The sequence below is a fragment of the Hypanus sabinus genome, chromosome 10, assembly GCF_030144855.1.
Source record: "Hypanus sabinus isolate sHypSab1 chromosome 10, sHypSab1.hap1, whole genome shotgun sequence".
Lineage (NCBI taxonomy): Eukaryota > Metazoa > Chordata > Chondrichthyes > Myliobatiformes > Dasyatidae > Hypanus > Hypanus sabinus.
Window position 1 is genome coordinate 36,422,426 of NC_082715.1, and position 20,439 is coordinate 36,442,864.

General features: G+C 39.5%; 1 protein-coding gene across 4 annotated transcripts in view; it reads right to left on the reverse strand.

Annotated features, from left to right (window-relative positions):
* Nucleotides 1-20,439, reverse strand: part of msraa (methionine sulfoxide reductase Aa) — a 310,626-nt gene that overhangs the window by 89,692 nt on the left and 200,495 nt on the right. For all 4 annotated transcript variants that reach the window (XM_059981668.1, XM_059981666.1, XM_059981667.1 and 1 more), the window contains 2 exons: nucleotides 6,733-6,837; nucleotides 1,444-1,550 (listed from right to left, as the gene is read on the reverse strand). In XM_059981668.1, coding sequence (XP_059837651.1) covers nucleotides 1,444-1,550; nucleotides 6,733-6,837 — 212 coding nt within the window. The remainder of the gene's footprint in view (nucleotides 1-1,443; nucleotides 1,551-6,732; nucleotides 6,838-20,439) is intronic.

Genomic DNA, 20,439 nt, shown 5'->3' on the forward strand with positions numbered 1-20,439 from the left:
GTCCATGGCCTCCTCTGGTGCCACAATGAGATGATCCTCAGGATGGAGGAGCAACATCTTATATTCTATCTGGGTAGCCTCCAACCTGATGGTTGGAGCCTCCTACCTCCTACCCCCTCTCCTCTTTTGTATTCCCCACTCTGGCCTCTCTCCTCTTCTCATCTGCCTATCACCTCCCACTGGGTCCCCTCCTCCTTCCTTTTCTCCCATGATTCACTCTCCTCTCCTATCAAATTCCTTCCTCTCCCGTCCTTTATCTTCCCCAACCACTTGGCTTTACCTATCACTTTCTAGCCAGCCTCCCTCCCCTCCCCCCACATTTTTATTCTGGTGTTTTTCCCCCCTTTCTCTCCAATCCTGAAGAAGGGTCTCAGCCCGACACATGGGCTGTTTATTCATTTCCACAGATACTACCTGTCCTGCTGAGTTCCTCCAGCATTTTCTGTATGTTACTTTGAAAATAGTTTATTAATCTTGGAAAACAATTTCAAATCCTCAAACAACTTTGGTGGGATTTAAGATGGATTGATCAATCTATACTTGTCCTACAGGGTAACCACTGTGATGGTGTTAGTTTGCTTTGCAAGTTCATTGAGTGATTTTTGTGGATAAGATAATGGTGGAGTGCATGAGGTGACGGAGAGTATCCACCAATGTCAGGCTGCATAAACTTAAATTATGGTAAAATGCAATTTTGTTCAATTCAGTTCGAAAATTCAACCTATCCCCTGCAGCACCAGCATCTGATCAATTTCTTTTCGGAAACAAAAATGAAATGTTCATTCTTCTCTGGTGTTACAGCTGATATAATGTTCTGGATATTGTATTTAGATTCATTTGTATAATATGGATTTCCAATACCAAGCTCTATGTTACTGCTTTATTTTATTCAAAAGCAACAACCAGCTAGAGTCTACATTCTATCATCCACAAAGGATGACAGGGTAGTGGAGAGGTTAGTGCAACACTACTACAGCTCGGGGCCTCAGAGATCAACCCTAGAGTCCTCTGTTAGGAGTAAATTGCCCCTTGATTAGGTTAGGGTTAAATCGGGAGTGTTGGGGGTTGCTGGGGCGACACCGCTCAAAGGGCTGGAAGGGCCTACTCCTGCTCTAACATAGGAGGAAACAGGATTTGAAATTTCAAAATCACATTTGGATTTCCAGACCTGTCTTTGCCGCACTCAAGCTCTTTACCTTTATGAATGCAAAATTCATAGGCCAACAGATAATAATAAATAAAATTGCAAGAAGAAACACCACCACCTCAGATTTATAAACCAAACAGACAATAAAAATGGCTGCTAATTCCAGTTCTGCATTGATATTGCTACTCTACAGCCACGGGATCTCATAAACATTCAGAAATCTCTTGTGCTATTTTAAAACAAAATTCAAACCATTTAAAGAAAATAATCTCCCTCTAAGCTTTTATCCACTGTACCTCCTGAAAGACCTCTTTAGATTTCAGAGCTGCAGCCATCTGCTCCTTGGTGTAGGGATAAATGACTGACCGGTACTGAGAGCCAATATCGTTTCCTTGCCGCATACCTGCACATCAAAAACACAGGCTGATACATTTGCAGGTTTCAGTGTGAAACAGGGCTATATCTTTTACAATTAATAATGAGTGCTTGGTGAGCAAAATGGATTAACAATGAACATAAACAAAAGAAAATCTGCAGATACTGGAAATCCAAACAACACACACAAAATGCTGGAGGAACTCAGCAGGCCAGTTAGCATCTATGGAAAAGAGTACAGTCGACGTTTCCAGTCCTGCCGAAGGGTTTCAGCCCAAAACGTCAACTGTGCTCTTTTCCATAGATGCTGCCTGGCCTGCTGAGTTCCTCCAGCATTTTGTGTGCGTTGCTAATAATGAACATGTTGTCTAAAGTTGAGTGCTGTTAATTATGAAATATTAATAGAAAACATGTATTCTTGATGCTTACAGTGACTAAATGTAAATTTAAGATGTTAAGTTAGAGAAATCTTTGAGAAACAAAAATATTTTAATAAAAATTAATAGAAAAATAATTTTATTGTGATTAGTGATCTGCTTAAAAAATACTTACTTGCAGTGAACACACTTGTCAAAAGGTACGCATTGCCCTTTCTTCAAACCAACGGATCAACTGAGAACCAAATTAGCAATTTATCTGACCCATCTTTTTAAGTAAAGGTACAATTTTGGCTGAAACACCAGTATATTTTGCAGTATTAATTATACTGTGTGAGGCTACATAAATGTGTACATTTAAGTTAGTTTCTTAAAGGTACCAATTGTAAATGTTCATACATTTCTCCAAGAAAATTCTCGGTGTAATTTCTCTTGAGAAATGCAAATATATGTTAATATATGTCACCAAAAGGAAATGCTCGAAGAAACAATTCTACAGCCTTGATAAACAAGCAGTGCTGATTTGAAACTGGTACCTGCTCAGACTTATGTTGATTAAACAATAAAACAACCTACCCTGAATCAAGCATAGCTAAGCAAAGTGCAGTCAGAATGTGTACACTTGAATCCAGTTTCACTGGTGACAAAATCCCAGTTAACCCCAATATTTGTGAAGCACTAACAGGACGCGTGGCTCTCTGCTTAAACTTAAACAGCTTAATAAATTCCTAGGAAAGCCAACAGACCTTTTGAAGTTTGCTTTGTATGGGTCAATAGGCCATCCCAGCCAATGGAAATCTGAAGTATTGCAACGAGCCATGTTACCGTGCCAGAATTCTGTCTGGGTGATTTTATTGTTCTGCCGCCAAGCTACCCAAGCTAAATCAACTCCAATTCAAAACAATATAAACAGTGTTATGTAACAAACATTTTGAATTCAAGTTTTGGATGAATAACACCCCCTGATTTAGGAGTTGTAGAGAGGTGTTGGCAATGAAGTTAATGAAATGTATGACGAGAAAAAAAAGACTTCTCTGCGCGTCCAGCTCTGAGAGGAAACAACGCAATGAAAAAGATTATACCCTAGATATACTCATGCAAAACTACGAGATGAGCAAATAGAGCTTTGACAAGAATCCAATGTCACTAAAACTGATCCATTCAATTGGAAGTGTTTGTCCTTGTTTAAAATGGCTCCACATATATGGGAAATTGTTCAGAGCCTCATTGTTGTGCACTGGGAAAGACTGCAGAGAACTTTGATTTGTGGTTTTTTAGTACAAGACCCAATGTTTCAGTTAATGAGTTGTTAATAATTTCTCATGCTGAATGCTTACTCAACCCACACTGGTATTCCATCCTGTCACCAAGCCCTTAAAACCCATAATGGCTTAGTTATCTATTTATTGACAGACATACTTTATTGATCCCGAGGGAAATTGGATATAGCACCCTTCGAGTGGTGCTGCCCAGTAACTCTCGATTTAACCTAGTTCATGTGATTTAACAATTTACAATGACCAATTCACATACCAACTAGTACAAACTGTGGGAGGAAACTGTAACCCTCAGAGGAAACCCACACGGTCACGGGGAGAACTCCTACCAGACAGCAGTCGGAATTGAACCTGCCTGGGTCACTGGTACTGTAAAGTGTTGTGCTAACCACTATGCTACTGCGCAGCCGGTTTGCCCACCATCACCATCTGAAGTATCCCCTTTGGAAGCTCAGGAAGTTTAATCTCCCAAGTGAAATTTCTGAGACAGAGCTTTGGAGAGGACTAGGGTGAGGGAATAGGAACAGGAGAAGGCAAAAGGAAACTGCACAATGGTGATCCTTAAACATTTCTACCAGGCACATGTGGAAATGCATCTTTCAACAAAATTAAATTCTGTTCTGGATTTGCTGTTGATATTAATTTTTAAGTGAGAGCAAAATCCTACAAAAAGACAATAACCTATCCCTCAAAGTCAGCAAGACAAAGGAATTGGTTGTTGACTTCAGAAGGAGTAGCGGACCGCACGACCCCATCTACATCGGTGGTGTACAGGTGGAACAGGTCAAAAGCTTTAAGATCCTCGGGGTCAATATCACAAATGACCTGACCAAGCAGAGTCCACTACCAAGAAGGCCCACCAGCACCTTTACTTCCTGAGAAAGCTGAAGAAATTTGGCCTGCCCCCTAAAACCCTCACTAATTTTTATAGATGCACCGTAGAAAGCATTCTTCTAGGGTGCACCACAACCTGGTATGAAAGTTGTCCCGTCCAAGACCGGAAGAAGATGCAGAAGATCGTGAACACAGCCCAGCACATCACACAAACTGATCTTCCATCCTTGGACTCACTTTACACCACACGCTGTCGGAGCAGTGCTGCCAGGATAATCAAGGACATGACCCGCCCAGCCAACACACTTTTTGTCCCGCTTCCCTCTGGGAGAAGGTTCAGGAGCATGAAGATTCGTACGGACAGATTTGGGAACAGCTTCTTTCCAACTGTGATAAGACTGCTAAACAGATCCTGACCCAGATCTGAGCCATACTTTACAAATATCCAGACCTGACTTGCACTACCTTAATGTTCCCTTTTCTATTTTCTAATTATGATTTATAATTTAAATTTTTATTATATTTACTTTGATTTGTACTTCAGGGAGCACGAACCGCAGAAACAAATATCACTGTGATGATTGTACGCTCTAGTATCAATTGTTTGGTGAAAATAAAGTAAGTAAAGTAATCCATGTTGGACATAAAGAAAGAATCCTGAGAACAATGGGTGTACAGAAGATATGCAGCTATTGAAAAACACTTACAACTAAAAGGTGCTGGTGTCTATACTATGTCTGCTACACCTTTCACTGCCCTGGTGGTGGTGAAGGCTAGCAAATGTGATGGTAAGATTTTGGAGCATGCTAGCAGATAAGTAAAAAAAAACCTGCATTCCTATTCAGGGCCCTATTGCAAATCATCAACCACAGAATCCTGAACATCATGTTCCTGGAGCACAGCCTATCTAGAGGCAAGATCACCTTTCTTTGTTGTCCAGCTCCACAACCGCGCCAGCTTTCTGATAGCACATAAGTTAAACATGAAGAGGACAGCCCTATGCAACCAGCAGTAAGCCAGGAAGTTGATTGTACTGTTCAAGCGACATTGTAAGACCACTACCAGTAACAGGGAGAGACCTCCGTGGCACACAGTCGATGATTGCAAATCTGGTGGAATTTGCGCTTCATTTCAATTGATGCCAGGATCTTGCCAGGAAACATTTGATATGTGCTACACCTTTGGTTTGAGGAAGTTTACATTGAGCACAGTGTCTCATGTGCTGTCAATGTCCTGCTTTGCTCTGTCAATGGAAAGAAGATGTGGTTGTTCCTCTTTGCTTCAGAGAACTGAGGATTATCTTGAAGTCACGGTATGCCGCAAACTAAATGATCACAGACTGAAATGAGATGTTTCAAAAAAAAGCATCCTCGTCAACATGGCAGCCCTAACTAAGCACATTGTTCTTGTCTTTGTAAATGGTCTGAGCAACAGCTGCAGCACTGATGTTCTACTTTTAGAAATAAATACACAGCCCCTTAAGTTTTCTAAAGAATTGTTTCCTAAAGGTAAACATCGATGAGATTTCCAAAGTCATACTTTCCTCCACCCTCTCCCTTCACTTGGTCTTGCTCTCTCCTGCTGTTTTAGCTGCTCCCCAATGTCTTCCAAGTCCGGAGAAAACCCTGTGCAACACTAATGACTAAAGGAAAACTATAACGAAAGGAGTAGCACTCTAAATAGTTGTCTTTAAATCTGAGAACTAAATTGCTGAAAAAGCATGAAACAGGGTTAAGAAGTCATGAATGCTCACACCAGCAATTAACCAGTCTGTGTTGAATTAACCTTTTAAATCTGCTGCAAAAGAGACCTTCCTCCTTGATAAGCATGTCTAAGTGGCGTATCATACTTACTTTGAAGTAAATCAAGGATTAGGGCACTCAGTAATGGTAGAAAAATATAACTAACATAGCACTCTAAATTAAATAAATATTTTAAACCTCTAATGTATTTCTAACACATTATCCTTGGAGGAAGAATACCCAAACTGGTTGGTTGAAAAAAGGATAGTGAATCACCTCCATTTAAATTCTTTGGCACCTCTACACTTGTAAAGCCAAGTTTAGTCAATTCATTTTGAACCTCTTCCCAGTTTAGGAAAATTCCCAAGAATACAAAAGAAAATGCATTAAACAGAAAACTATGATGAGTTGCAAATATAATACAATTCCATAATTTTACATTCTAACAATTCATTTTTGTTCCATCATTTTTAATATAAAGATAATTGGAGCACTACTTGATAACTGAATTGGAAATCCAATTATCACCAGCATCACCTTTCACCAACATCTCCACACCCAGTAACCCACTATAAAAAGTTTACAAAGTGGCAAGTAAAAGTAAAGGTTATTTGGTTTTGTCACAGACAAGCACAGATTCCAGTTGTGAAAAATTTGTCATCTCTTTCCATATTGTTTATCACCCCACATTCTATTACAATTGGGAATGCAAAATAAAACACGCTGCAGACTCTTACTGAGTCCCAGAGGACAGGATTTTGTCAAAGCAACGCTAATTTCTCTGAGTTGAACAATCATAATATTTTTCTGGTTCAATTGACTCAGTTTTACAAAGAATCGCTGCCCATCTTTTTTTTTGCCTTCTTCGACGTTTGGACCACGTGTGGTTTCAAGGTTCATTTGAAACATGTTACTGAAACACTAATTACCACAGCAGTAATTAGGAATATAATGAGGAGCTGGTCTATTCATTACTGTACCTTGTGTTGGGTCATGGCTCTCCCAGAAGACCTTGAGCAATTTTTCAAAGCAGATTTTGTCTGGCTGGTACACAACTCGCACTACTTCTGCATGGCCAGTCATCCCTACAGAAGGACAATATTACGTGCTGCATGTTAATATTTATTATAATCACAAATGAAAAACTCCAGTAGTGTAGAATTGTAATCTTTCACACTTTTAAAATTGCAATTTACCTTTTTTGTCTAAAATAAAGCAATTGGTTAAATATTAAGCTAATTCATTGCATGAAATCATTTACTGAACTTAAACTTGTCATGAATAACATCCCATGAGTAACACTGCAGTATGCTTCCAGCAATAACAATGAAGTGAAAACACGATTTTATTATATTATTAGGATTCCAATTCGCTCGGAGAAAAGCACCCTCCAACGCAACATTCTGCGCAAATGCTCACTTTTAGTGCTGATACCTGTATTTGGGAGGACTGCCAACAAGATAATCCATTATTTACTCAGTCTCTATTTCTCATAGAAAACACTTCCATTCTCAGTGGATTAGCATAATTAAGCACTAAGAAAAGGAGCTAGCTCACTTCTGAAGATGTACTATAATGGTTGAGAAAGGAACGAAATATAGACTACTGAAAGATTAGCATCTAGTCATTCCAACGTTAACTTTAGTCACCAGGTTTTCTGAGACATTAATATTGGTTTATTCCTTATTCAACAATCAAACTTAAACTTGCATTTTGAATTTTTGGAGGAAAAAAAACAGTGAACACCTAGCCCTTAAAATATTACATAACTTACATAGTAGGATCAAATCAAGATTAAAATGCATTTCCCTACAATTACAAGTCGACTTATAAAAAAAGCATGTATCAGTTGCCCAAATAACAAATTTTACACCACTGAATTCACCATTTTTCCATGCTTTGAACCTTAAACATATATTCACATTACTGCACCGGAATTTCTGATTTGGGCTAAGTGGATGAAGGAGGCAGGTGCAAAGTAGGTGATATTGATACAGGATGTTGGAAACTGCTAGGGAATTCTAAAATTACAAATGAAATTTTGTAACAGTTTCCAACATCCTGAATCAATATCACCTAAACCCAAGCCAACATCAAACTGCTTATCAGGAGGCAGGAGATTCTACCAACAGCTTGTGTTCCATTAAATGCTTTACACCTTTTACATGATTTGTTTTAATTTGAAACAAATCTGAAGTCAGAGCGACAGTGAAAATGGAACTTTCCATTGACATTAAAACTCCATTCTTGATGAGGGTGCCATTTGGCAGTATTCCCACCACAGCTCCATAACTGAGGAAGATACCAGATTGAATTTGTGGCTGTGAAGAGTGGACGTAGGCTGTAGTTTACAAACTTACAGAGGCAGCATGGAGTGAGTTAAGGAAATGCAGAGAGATGTAACACAATAGTTTTGATGAACTCACTCCAATTTAACAAAATGTACAACATCGTTTGCAACATGCTCCTCAGTCTTTATACTTAAGAATAAGCCTGTATTGTGCTGTAGGTTTTCTATGCTTCTATGTTAATACTCATTTATAAAGGGCAAATTTAAAGTCTTCTGCTCTACAGAAACAAATTGTGAGAGAATTGTATTTCCTTTATTAGTTAACAATTCTCTTCCTTTTTTTTGACTAGGGCCCAGCCTGCAGAGATCATCCCATACATCGAAGTCACCCTTAGGCTGGTCTAGCTATTTAACATTTATGAATGAAGAGGCAAGGGTTATGATCAACTTCGAAGTTTCTTGCTACAGGTGATCTCAGTGACAGCTTATACAGACTCAAAAATACTCAGATGTACAGTCATGTAATTAACAGTGATTAAAAATTCAATATACCAATACACCTAATGAAGAAACTGTAGTCCCATCACTCTTCCTCATTCACTGAGGATTCTTATCTACCAAGAATTTCATTTTCTTACAGACATTCACAGTAAATATAATAGAATGAATGAAAAACTACACACAAAGACTGATAAACAACCAAATTGCAAAGGAAGGCTACAAATACAAATAATAATATTATTGAGAATATGAGTTGTAGAGTCCTTGAAAGTGAGTCCATAGGGTATGCTATCAATTCTGAGATGAGATGACTGAAATTATCCATGCTGGTTCAGGAGTTTGATGGTTGAAGGTAATAACTGTTTGTGACCCCAGTGGTATGGGACCTAAGTCTCCTGTATCCCTTTCCAGATGGGAACAGTGAGAAGACAGCGCATGATCTGGACGAAGGGAGTTCTGGATGGTTTGTTGTTGCAGCACTCCCTGCTGATGTGCTCAGTGGTGAAGAGGGCTTTCCCTGTGATGGACTGCACTGGAGGCTTTCCCATTCCTGGGCATTGGTGTTTCCATATCAGGCCATGATTCAACCAGTCAAGGTACCTCCACTGTGCATTCCATAGCAGTTTGTCAAAGTTTCAGATGACATGCAGAATCTGTGCAAACCTACAAGAAAGAAAAGGCACCGTCTTGCCTTCTTGTGATGGTGCTTACACGCCAGATCCTCTGATACGATAATGCCAAGATATTTAACGTTACTGATTCTCTTCATTTCCAATCCCCTAATAAAGACTGGCTCATGGACCTCCTGTAGTCAATAATCAGCTCTTTGGTTTTGCTGGTGTTGAGTGAGAGGTTATTGTTGTGGCTGCACCATTTTACCAGATTTTTTGTCTCCCTTCTACATGATGATTTTTCACCATCTCTGATTTGGCCAACAACATTGGTGGCGTCAGCAAACTTAACTATGGCACTGGAGCTGTACTTCACCTCTCAGACATAGGTATACAGCGAGTAGAGCGAAGAGCCTTGTGATGCTCCTGTGTTGATGATGATTGTGGAGAAGATTACGTTGCCAATCCACAGCCACTGGGATCTGCAAGTAAGGAAATCGAGGATCCAGTTGCACAAGGGGGTATACAGGCCTAAGGTCTTGAAGCTTATTGATTAGTTTTGAGGGGATGATAATATTGAATGCTGAGCTGTAGCCAATGAGGAGCATCCTGATGAGGTACCTTCACTGTCCAGATGTTCCAGAGCTGAGTGTAGATCCAATGAAGTGGCATCTGCTGTGACAGTAGACACATTGGTATTGATTCAAGTCACTCCTCAGGTGATATGTTTCACCCCACCAAACTCTCAAAACACTTCATCATAGCTTAACATCAGTGCTGCCGGATTGAGGCAGGTTACCATGTTCTTTTTGAGCGCCGGCTTGACTGAAGCAGGTGGATACCTCAGACTGCCAAACTGAGAGGTTAACGATATCAATAAACAAGCCAATTGATTAAAACATGTCTTCAGTACTCAGCCAGGTATACCATCTGCTTTCTGTGGATTCGCCCTCCTGAAGGATGTTCTCACGTTGATCTCGGAGACTAAAATCATAGAGTCATCGGGGGCTGTGGGAGTTCGGGAAGATACCTCCTCGTTCTGTCGGTGTTAACTCAATGTACTGTAAATGTGACTTCCCTCAAGTCGAAATTCTGCAATCCGTGTACAAAATGAAGACAATGACCAGATTGTTACACCTTTCTCTTATTCTATCAATGCTCCAGTGCAGTTGAAAACACCCAATTTAATCTATTTATTTCTGATAAGGGTCTCAGCCCAAAATATCGATTCTTCATTCTTCATTGATGCTGTCTGACATGCTGAGTTCTGCCAGCATTTTATGTGTGTACTCTGGATTTCCAGCATCTGCAGAATATCCTGTTTAAAATTTAATCAGACTATTCAATAACAAAATAAAAGGTAACAGTTCAATTTTACTTTTAACCATGGTTACTAATCCTCTGATCTTTGCACTGGTATTACAGATGACCAATATAAATAGCAATAGAATGCTGTATTTATACCAAATCACTTTTAATAGGTTATTACAATTAGAGCTTTTAGCTTCAGTTCACTTCAGCTTCTAAGTCTAGTTTTCATGTTTATTGTTTACAACATGGAATCACAATGGATTTAATTTGGCTTTTTTGACACTGATCAGCAGAAAAAGACACTTTCATTTCAAAATAAAAACAGATCTCTACAAAGTGATCTACATTAATTACAAATGTAAAACACAAGATAATTGATTGCATAAGTATCCATCCCCTTCAAGTCATTATTTAGTAGATGCACCTTTGGCAACAATACAGCCTTAAGTCTGTGTGGATAGGTCTCTATCAGCTTTGCACATCTGCAATTACCCCATTCTTCTTTAAAACACTGCTCGAGCTCTGTCAGATTGCTTGGGGATAGTGAATGAACAGCCCTTTTCAAATTCAGCATCAAATTCTCAATTGGATTGAGGCCTGGACTCTGACTTAGTCACTCCAAGACATTAACTTTGTTGTTTTAAGCCATTCTTGTGTAGCTTTGGCTTTATGCAGACTGCATCAGATTTTCCTTCAGGATTTCTCTGTATTTTGCTGCATTCATTTTACCCTCTACATTCACAAGCCTGGTGCAGTGAAGCATCCCCATGACATGATGCAGCCACCACCTTGCTTCATGGTAGGGTTGGTGTGCTTATGCCAAACATAGCATTTAGATTGATGGCCAAAAAACTCTATTTTGGTTTCATCAGACCATAAAACCTTCTTCCAGCTAACATCAGAGTTTCCCACATGCCTCTGGCAAACTCTAGCCAAGACTTCATGTGGGTTTTTTTTTTCAACAGTGGCTTTCTCTTTACCACTCTCCCATAAAGCTGCGACCGGTGAAGCACCCGGGCAACAGTTGTTGTATGCGTAGTCTCTCCCATCTCAGCCACTGAAGCTTGTAACGCCTCCAGATTTATCATTGGTCTCCTCTTGGCCTCCCTCACTAGTCCCCTTCTTGCATGGTCACTCAGTTTTTGAGGACAGCCTGCTGTGGACAGATTTACAGCTGTGCCATATTCTTCACATTTCCTGATGATTGACTTAACTGCACTCCAAGGGATATTCAGTGACTTGGTAATATTCTTATATCCCTCTCCTGACTTGTGCTTTTCAATAACCTTTTCATGGAGTTGCTTGGAGGGTTTTTTTGTCTTCATGGTGTAGTTAATGCCAGGATACTGACTCACCAGTAGATGGACCTTTCAGATTCAGGTGTATTTTTACTACAATCAATTGAAACACCTTAACTACTCATGGTAATCTCCATTTAACTAATTATGTGACTTCTAAAACCAATTGGCTGCACCAGCAATGATTTGGTGTGTCATTTCAAAGGGGGTGAATACTTACACAATAAATTATTTTGTGCTTTGTATTTGTAATTAATTTAGATCACTTTGTCATGACCTGTTTTTACTTTGACATGAAAGAGTCTTTTCCTGTTGATCAGTGTCATAAAAAGCCAAATTTAATCCACTCTGATTCAATGCTGTAAAGAAATAAAATCTGAAAACTTCCAAAGGGAGTGAATACTTTTCATAGGCACTGTAAATTCCACAGTATTGCATTCTTTTCATTTTTCTTCAGGTTAAAGTGTTAGTTAAATGGTGAAATGAAGAAAACAGACTGTCAGTAATGAATTGAAATACATTTTCTTCTAACTTTTCAGGTAGGTGAATTGAAGATGTTTCAGTTTATTCAGCGAGAATGCATTGAAATTCCCCCTCTCTCTGATCCAAGACTTGCCCCTTGCTGTGTATCTTCCCACCATATTCCTACTTCTGAACGTTCTCTTCCTGATGTTACACTGAGGTTCTTCATGCGCCCTGTAACTTGAATACATGTGACCCATCACGTCACCTCCCACCTTAACTTTCCCAGTTAGTCATTAAATGTAAATGCTCTACTTCTTAAAATTAATAGATGGTGGTAATGTAACATGGTTGACTACTTTCCACTCTTAATTTTGCCTGGAGCAAAATATACATACTTTATTTGTGAATTTCTTTAAATAAACAAGTTTTAAATGTTAAATTTTCATAAAGAAACAAAAACAGCCTTTAAAATGCTCAAGTTCTCACCTTACTGCATTTTCCAAGGTTGATATATAGAGTTTCAAACTGAATTTACAATAATAGCAAGCGAAAAGTCATGCTCCGTAAACAAACACAGAACTGATATTTATAGTCGCAAGTGCTTCTGTATATCAATTTAGCCTACCTGTTGTGAAAATTTTAAATAAATTCCAGCCTGTTATACCATTAAACATTTTGCAAATCTATGTGCCATCCATTTTGAAGCCTGGCAGAGTAAGCAAGGACATTTTCAATTCTTTGCAGAATGAGGTGGTGCACTGTACTTTTCCAGGATGAATTATCTTCTGGTTGGTATCAATGCAGGTGCGGAATTTTAAAGTTATCAGTTCATAAATTAATACAGTTTTTGAATTTAGATTCTGTACAAAGCAACATTTTTGATTATCTTACAATGTCATATTTAAGACAGAGAACATCTGCAATTAATTTGATTTTAAAGGAAGAATGATGGAAGACTTTTAAAAATTTGGAAAAGCAGTATCAGAATCAGGTTTAATATCATTGGCATGTATCATAAAATAAGCTGTTTTTCAGCAGTTGTACATTACAATACATAATAAAAAAACTATAATTTACTATATATATAAAAGAAATTAAATAAGCAATGAAAAAAGGAAAGAAAAAATTGAGGTCGTGTATATGGGTTCAATTAGAATACTAATGGCTGTGGGGAAGAATCTATTCACTGAGTGTGTGTTTTCAGGCTTCCGAAGCTCCTACTTCATGGTTGCATTGAGAAGAAGGCATGTCCTGGGTGATGGAGGTCAATGAGGATGCCACCTTTCTGAGGCATCGCCTTTTGAAGATGTCCTCAATCCTGCACATGTTGAAGCTGGCTGAGTTTGCAACTTTTTCCAGTTCTGTGCAGTGGTCCCTCCATATCAGATGGTGATACAATAATCAGTTAGAATGCTCTCCACGGTACATCTGTAGGTGACACACCAAGACTCTTCAACTATCAAATGACATGTAGCCACTGTTGCACCTTCCTTGTAAATGCATCAATATGTTGGGCCCAAGATAGACCTTCTGATATATTGATACCCAGGAACTTGAAACTGCTCACCCTTCCCACTTTTGATCCCTCAGTGAGGACTGGGGTGTGTTCCCTTGATTTCCCTTTCCTGAACTCCACAATCAACTCCTTGGTCTTGCTGTCATTGAGTGCAAGGTTGTTGTTGCAGCACCAGTCAACCAGCTGATACATCTCACTCCTGTACACCTCCTCATCACCATCTGAAATTCCGCCAACAATACTGCGTCTCGGCAAATTTACAGATGGCTTTTAAGCTGTGCATAGCCACACAGGTGTGAGTGTAGAGTAGAGCAGTGGTGAAGCATGCATCCTTGAGGTGTTGATGGTCTGTGATCAACTTCCAAACTGCACAGGCTCCTGATGAGGAAGTCAAGGATCCTGTTGCAGAGGGAGGAACAAAGGCCTGCCTTGTTGGGCTGGTTGATTAGAACTGAGGATATGACTGAGTTGAATGCTGAGTTGTAATCAATAAAGAGCAGCCTGACATAGGTACTGCTACTGTCCAAGTGATCCAAGATCTAGTGGAGAGCCAGTGAGATTGTATCTGCTCTGGATCTACTTTAGTGAATGGCAAATCGCAGCAGGTCCAGGTCCTTGCTTGGGGAAGAGTTGATTCTGGCCATGACCAACCTCTCAAAGCTCTTCATCACAATAACTGTGAGTGCAATGGGGCTCACCCTGCTCTTTCTGGGCACTGGTACGATTGTCGCCCTTTGGAAGCAGGTAGGAACCTCCAAATGCAGCAGTGAGAGATGAAAGTGTCCTTGAACACTCCCGCCAGTTGGTTGGCACAAGTTTGCAATGTCCTACCAGGTACACCATCAGGGCCTGATGCCCTGAAAGATGAAAGATATTCTGAAGTCTCCATGGCATTTCCCTGGGAGGGCATCGCTCACAAGAGTATCCAAAGCAGTAGAATTATTATTGAGGGGAATGGCCACAGGGGTGTTTTGCTCTAACTGCCTGTTCACATTTCCATTTCTCCTGGCAGTCACTCAGCTACTCACCTCCTGCAGCTTACGAGCAACTACCTCCCTGCAATTTCCCCACTTCAGTTTTCTTAAAGGGGAACTGCACGCATGACTTGAGTCTGCCGTTCGGGATCTGTCAAATTTGTGGATTGATACACTGTATAAACATCCTAAAATGGTGTTGCTTGCTGAAGTACCCGTAACTGTGACTTGATGATTCATATCGGAGATGCATACAAAGAGTCACCATCTTGTCCCTGGAATATAATCAGCAATCAAATTTTCCTGGGAGGTTTGACTCTTATCCCTTTTCCTATCATATTTATTCAGGGATTTTCAAATACATCATCAATGCAAGTAGCACATCTATACAATCTAGTGCCCTCCCCAGCAATACAGATGATAGATTGCTCAATACTGAAAGTACAGCCCAAGTTTCAACAAACACATGCCCACTAGATTTTCAATCCAAGTTATGTTGTACAAGTCAAAAGCCCATATTTAGTCTTGTTTCTTAAGAGCCAGTTTCTTCAATCAGAATTGTTTGTTTTGAAGCTAATGCCTATTTTCCTGATTGGCACATGTACTATCTAGAATATCACTAAATAATTGAAGTAGTCAGGAAAGAGATGAGGCCCAGAATTCAGGATTATTACTTCAACAGATTTCTGGTATTACTTTTTAGCAGGGGTTCCTAACCTGGAGTCCATGGACCCCTCACTGAATGGTATTGGTCCATAGTATAAAAAAGGTTAGGAACCTCTGCTCTATAGAATATAGGTGATACATTGTATTAGGTTGTAAAGAATTTCGCAGCCCTGAATAAAACAATATAAAATAATTCTAGATTTATCACAGTATTTTATGTAGAAATCACACAAACCAATAATTCTTTGACACCACATTTATCTATCAATGCAAAAATGAAAGTCAATAAAGTCAACAAGACTCTTCAGGTTCCACGGGAGGTTGAAAGAATCAAATCTAAATTCAAAAGACTTCAAAAAATGTTTCCAATTTGTACTCTGTATATGGAAATAACAACCAGCAACTCTTATGATCCGAGCATCATTAAGTCCCTGACCAACAATTTCATTTGGTTTTCAATAATCCCATCAAACAAAGTAAGAATGCAGACAATACCAAACTACAGAAAGCACAGTTATGGCCTTGCACTTGTCTGTCAGAAACAAAAGCAGCCGTTGAGTTCAGGTATTTTTTTGTGTGCTGTTGTATTGAATGATTGGTATTCTTTTAGATGATCATTTGTCGTAAAGCACTCAGGTAGTAAAGCAATCAACCATGAGACGGCGTATGGGATATAAAAAATTACATGATGGATAGCCAGTCCTCAATCGTGGCCAAAACTCAGCTGCAGTGAAAACAAAACAAGCACCCTGACTATTGAGTGTTGATCTTAAATGACTCCCTCGAGGATAACAAAGAGAATCAACTCAAGATACAGTACTAGTTCGAGTCAAGGGACTAACGCTCTTCGCACTCACTCTTCAGCTGCTTGCTTTGCACCATTTTCCCTTAAAACAGCACAGAATGGAACCTCATGAAAAAAGTCATTAACAATCCTACTCACCCTGGTTGACAGAGCTATCATGAGTTTCTTTCAGATAGCTCAAGTGTACATGCTGCACAAGTTATTTGTAGTGTCAAGTATCAAATAAAAGTGCATTTTTTTCATTTTTCGTAGGCCCTGAACATTTCTAGGAGTACTTGGTTTCATATAGTGACAGATGATGTTGAATGGCACACAGAACACAGATTGCTTTTTAAAGTTTACATTTGTACAATAGTTTCCAAAATCCCAACCGATCGAAATGTTGACAGAAGGTATTAAAGGAAAGCACCTGTTTATTCTTGATTTCAATGTTGTGAAGTATACTTATGGAAGTCACAAAGAAAGTTCTCCAAATTATTTAATAGACAGAATATAATATTAATGACAAGACTCTTGGCAGTGTGGAAGATCAGCGAGATCTTGGGAGCCATGTCCATAGGACACTCGAAGCTGCTGCACGGGTTGACAATATTGTCCAGATGGGGTATGGTGTGTTGGCCTTCATCAACCATAGGACTGAGTTCAAGAGCCGTGAGGTAATGTTACAGCTAAGTATGACCTTAGTTAGACCCCACTTGGAGTACTGTGTTCAGTTCTGGTCACCTCACTACAGGAAGGATGTGGATACTATAGAGAGAATGCAGGGGAGATTTACAAGGATGTTGCCTGGATTGGAGAGCATGCCTTATGAGATTAGTTTGAGTGAACTCGGCCTTTTATCCTTGGAGCAGCAAAGGTTGAGAGGTGACCTGATAGAGGTGTATAAAATGACGAGAGGCACTTATTGTGTGGATAGTCACAGGCTTTTTCCTGGGGCTGAAATGGCTAACACAAGGGGGCACAGTTTTAAGGCACTTGGAAGTAGGTACAAGGGGGATGTCAGAGGTAAGTTTTTTTTCACACGGGAAGTGGTGGATGCGTGGAATGGGCTGCCGGCGATGGTGGTAGAGGCGGATACAATAGGGTCTTTTAAGAGACTCTTGGATAGGTACATGGAGCTTAGAAAATAGAGGGCTATGCACTAGGGAAATTATAGGCAGGTTCTAGAGTAGATTACATGGTCAGCATAACATTGTGGGCTGAAGGGCCTATAATGTGCTGTAGATTTTTATGTTTCTAATATTTAAATGGATTCTCTATTTTTACACCAAGTTATAGGGCCTGATTTCACATTTGCTAGGTGGGGACAGAGCAGCACAATGAGGCATTCCATTGGTGAAGGTCAAACTTGCTTGACATATAAACCAGGGTAGTACAATACCCTGAGAACAAGTAGGCTCCCCATCTCCAAGCAGTCGATGAATCCAACGGAACGGCAGAAGCCGATACAGTTTGTCACCAGCGACATCGCAGGAGTTGCCAGTCAGCACTGAACTCAACATATGACTGCCTTGGGGACTCGAGTTCCAAAGTTATCTTTGCAGTTTACTCTCGACGTCTTGCCCATGAGTGGCTGTAACTGCAAGGAAGTTTAAGATCAGAGTTTTCCTTCTCCTAAACCACAGATGATGAGCCCCACCTGCCCAATGTGACTGGTTTTAAAGTCCCAGTAACCCGCTTTTGCCCCTTCTCCTATCAGTAAAAATGGTTCCGCCGGCTTAGCAGCTAAGCCACATGTGAAGGCAAGGAGCTGGATTTTGTTGTCAGAGGTTATTTGAGACGGATGCTATTGGGAGTACTTAATCGATAGTGGGAACTTATTCTCACTACCTTCCCCAAAGGAACAGAGCAGCATTGTTCTCCAATTGCACAGTGAACACTGGCTCCTAGGTCAGGGCTTTTACTGGGCTAGGCAGGTCCCTTTGGGTGAGTTCCTCTAGTAATTTGTGTTTGTTGCAGATTCTAGCATCTGCAGTGCCTTGTGTCTCCAGTAATCTTGTAATACAGATTTAACGGTGCCTCGCTTGCCCTGAGATGAACCATTTCATTTCCAAATACAAACTCTTTTTAACTTCAACTGTGCACCTCTTATGTGGAAGGCAAGCCCGCTCATAATTGTCTACATGGATGCACTGTTCTCAAAATTAGGCTGCATCAAAATAACTTGATATGGATCATATCCATGATTCACAGTAATCAAGCCAAAAGAAATACCATCAGAACAGGCCTTCATTTAACATTGAAAAACATGGTTCCCAGTTAGGTACATCTACAAACATATCCACAAATTCCTTTGGGATTTCTTATTATTTTTTTTTAAGTTCCTCCTGCTGAGCTAGAGTGAATTTCACTGTTTCATTCCATTGTTTTAACACCCTAAAATGGAAAGCCAGGTAAATACCTGCAGTTACCAATACTGCTTCATTGGAACACCATCTTTCAGGTCGACCATAAAAGCGAGGCCCATCTGCTCTCTCTGCCGGACACTTCAGTTTGTAGAGCACTATCTTAATGAAAACAAATAACCCAAATATGGGGGTCAATATTTATTTCACATCTCAATATAACTGGAATAGATTATAGGACTATAAGACCATAAAACATAGGAGCACAATTAGGCCATTCAGCCCATCCAGTCTGCTCCATCCATTCATAACACCATTCTCCTGCCTTCTTCCCATTATCTTTGATGCCCTGATTAAGCAAGAAACTATCATAGTATTACCACAATAATCAATAATCTATTATGTTATTATCACATTGATGGTTAAGGAGGTCTCCCTACAAGAGGTAACGTCACAGAAAGGCAACATCCATCATCACAGACTCCACCATCCAGACTAAGCCTGCTTCTTAGGTTCAGGAGCCTGAAGATCCACACCTCAAGGCTCAACTGAAGTTTCCTCCCCATTGCTGTCAGGTTCTTGAACCAACTTGGAAAACCCCAATTCTACCTTGGACTACATGTTACTCAATTGCATTAACACTGTTACGTTAATTTTGTTCATTGTGTCATGTAAGTTATGTATAATGTACATTAATTTGTTCATGATTGTCATGTTTGAAAAGCACTGATTGTGCTGCTACGAAGAGCCAATTTTCATGGCATTTATATCCTGATAAAGTGTGCCCATTATAAATGTGAAACTGGAATCACTCTGTAGATCAGTTACCATCGGTGTTTCCTGCATTATATCAGTGTCTCCCTCTCCCTCCCGCCTTTAATTATTGTTGAAATAATCACAAAATACAGCTTTAGTTTAGCACTTTGTCTTTAAAATGCAATGAGAAATTATCCATTTTAGAATATTGTACATTTGAAATAAAACTATCCTTCTGATTTATATATTAAATAGCATTATCTGTAGATGAGAGAAATGCTGTCCTTTGTACAAATAAGGTATGCAATATACTGTGTTTTTCAGGCTTTCAAAGTTCGAAATAATCTTAAGTTATGTTTTGTATTCACAATTTGACAATATAATTAGAAAAAGTAGCTTAAATGTCAGAGAAAATTCATTTTGAAAAATCATATCTAAATTTGTTACACTGAATTCTGATGTCAGAATAAAATCCAAATGGCTTAAAGGCCTAATAACAAAAAGTTAATACCAACAATTAATGGTATTTCACCTAAAAGGTAGTCTCAGACTTAAATGCTTCTTCTAATGACATCAACTTCAATACTCGAGAACTGCCTCATTCCTGCGTTGAAGGAAAATGTGTCACCTGTTCCTGATCTCTTAGAAATGCAGAAATAAAACATCTTAAGTAAGAGTTGCCTCTTGGGCTGTGCTTGAACGCAAATAAGGTAATTCCCCCCCCCCCCCCTTTTTGGAGGCTGAACACCTGTTTTTACAAATACCCATTTTTCTGCCCTTGGTTTTGTGTTGGTTTCTGCAACATTAATCAATCACAGGGTTGAGGGGGAAAAAAGAGGGTAACTTGACTTGAGTTCATTACCATTTTATTTCCTTTCAGTAACAAAGCACCTATACTCAGCTTGATGTTACTTCACAGTATCATGATTAGCATTACGACAATAGCAAAAGATCCCATCCTGCAGTAAAGTGCATTGTACCATAGGGCCCTCCATGAATATGTAATGTTTCTTATTGTAGCAGCCATAATTAGTAGAGGGGCAGCTATCATTTCCTTTGGCAGGTTAAGAGGCGCCCCTCTTAATATAGGACATAATAAGCACTTTGTACTTCAGTATAAATATCTTGGATAGAAGTACTATTTCCGAT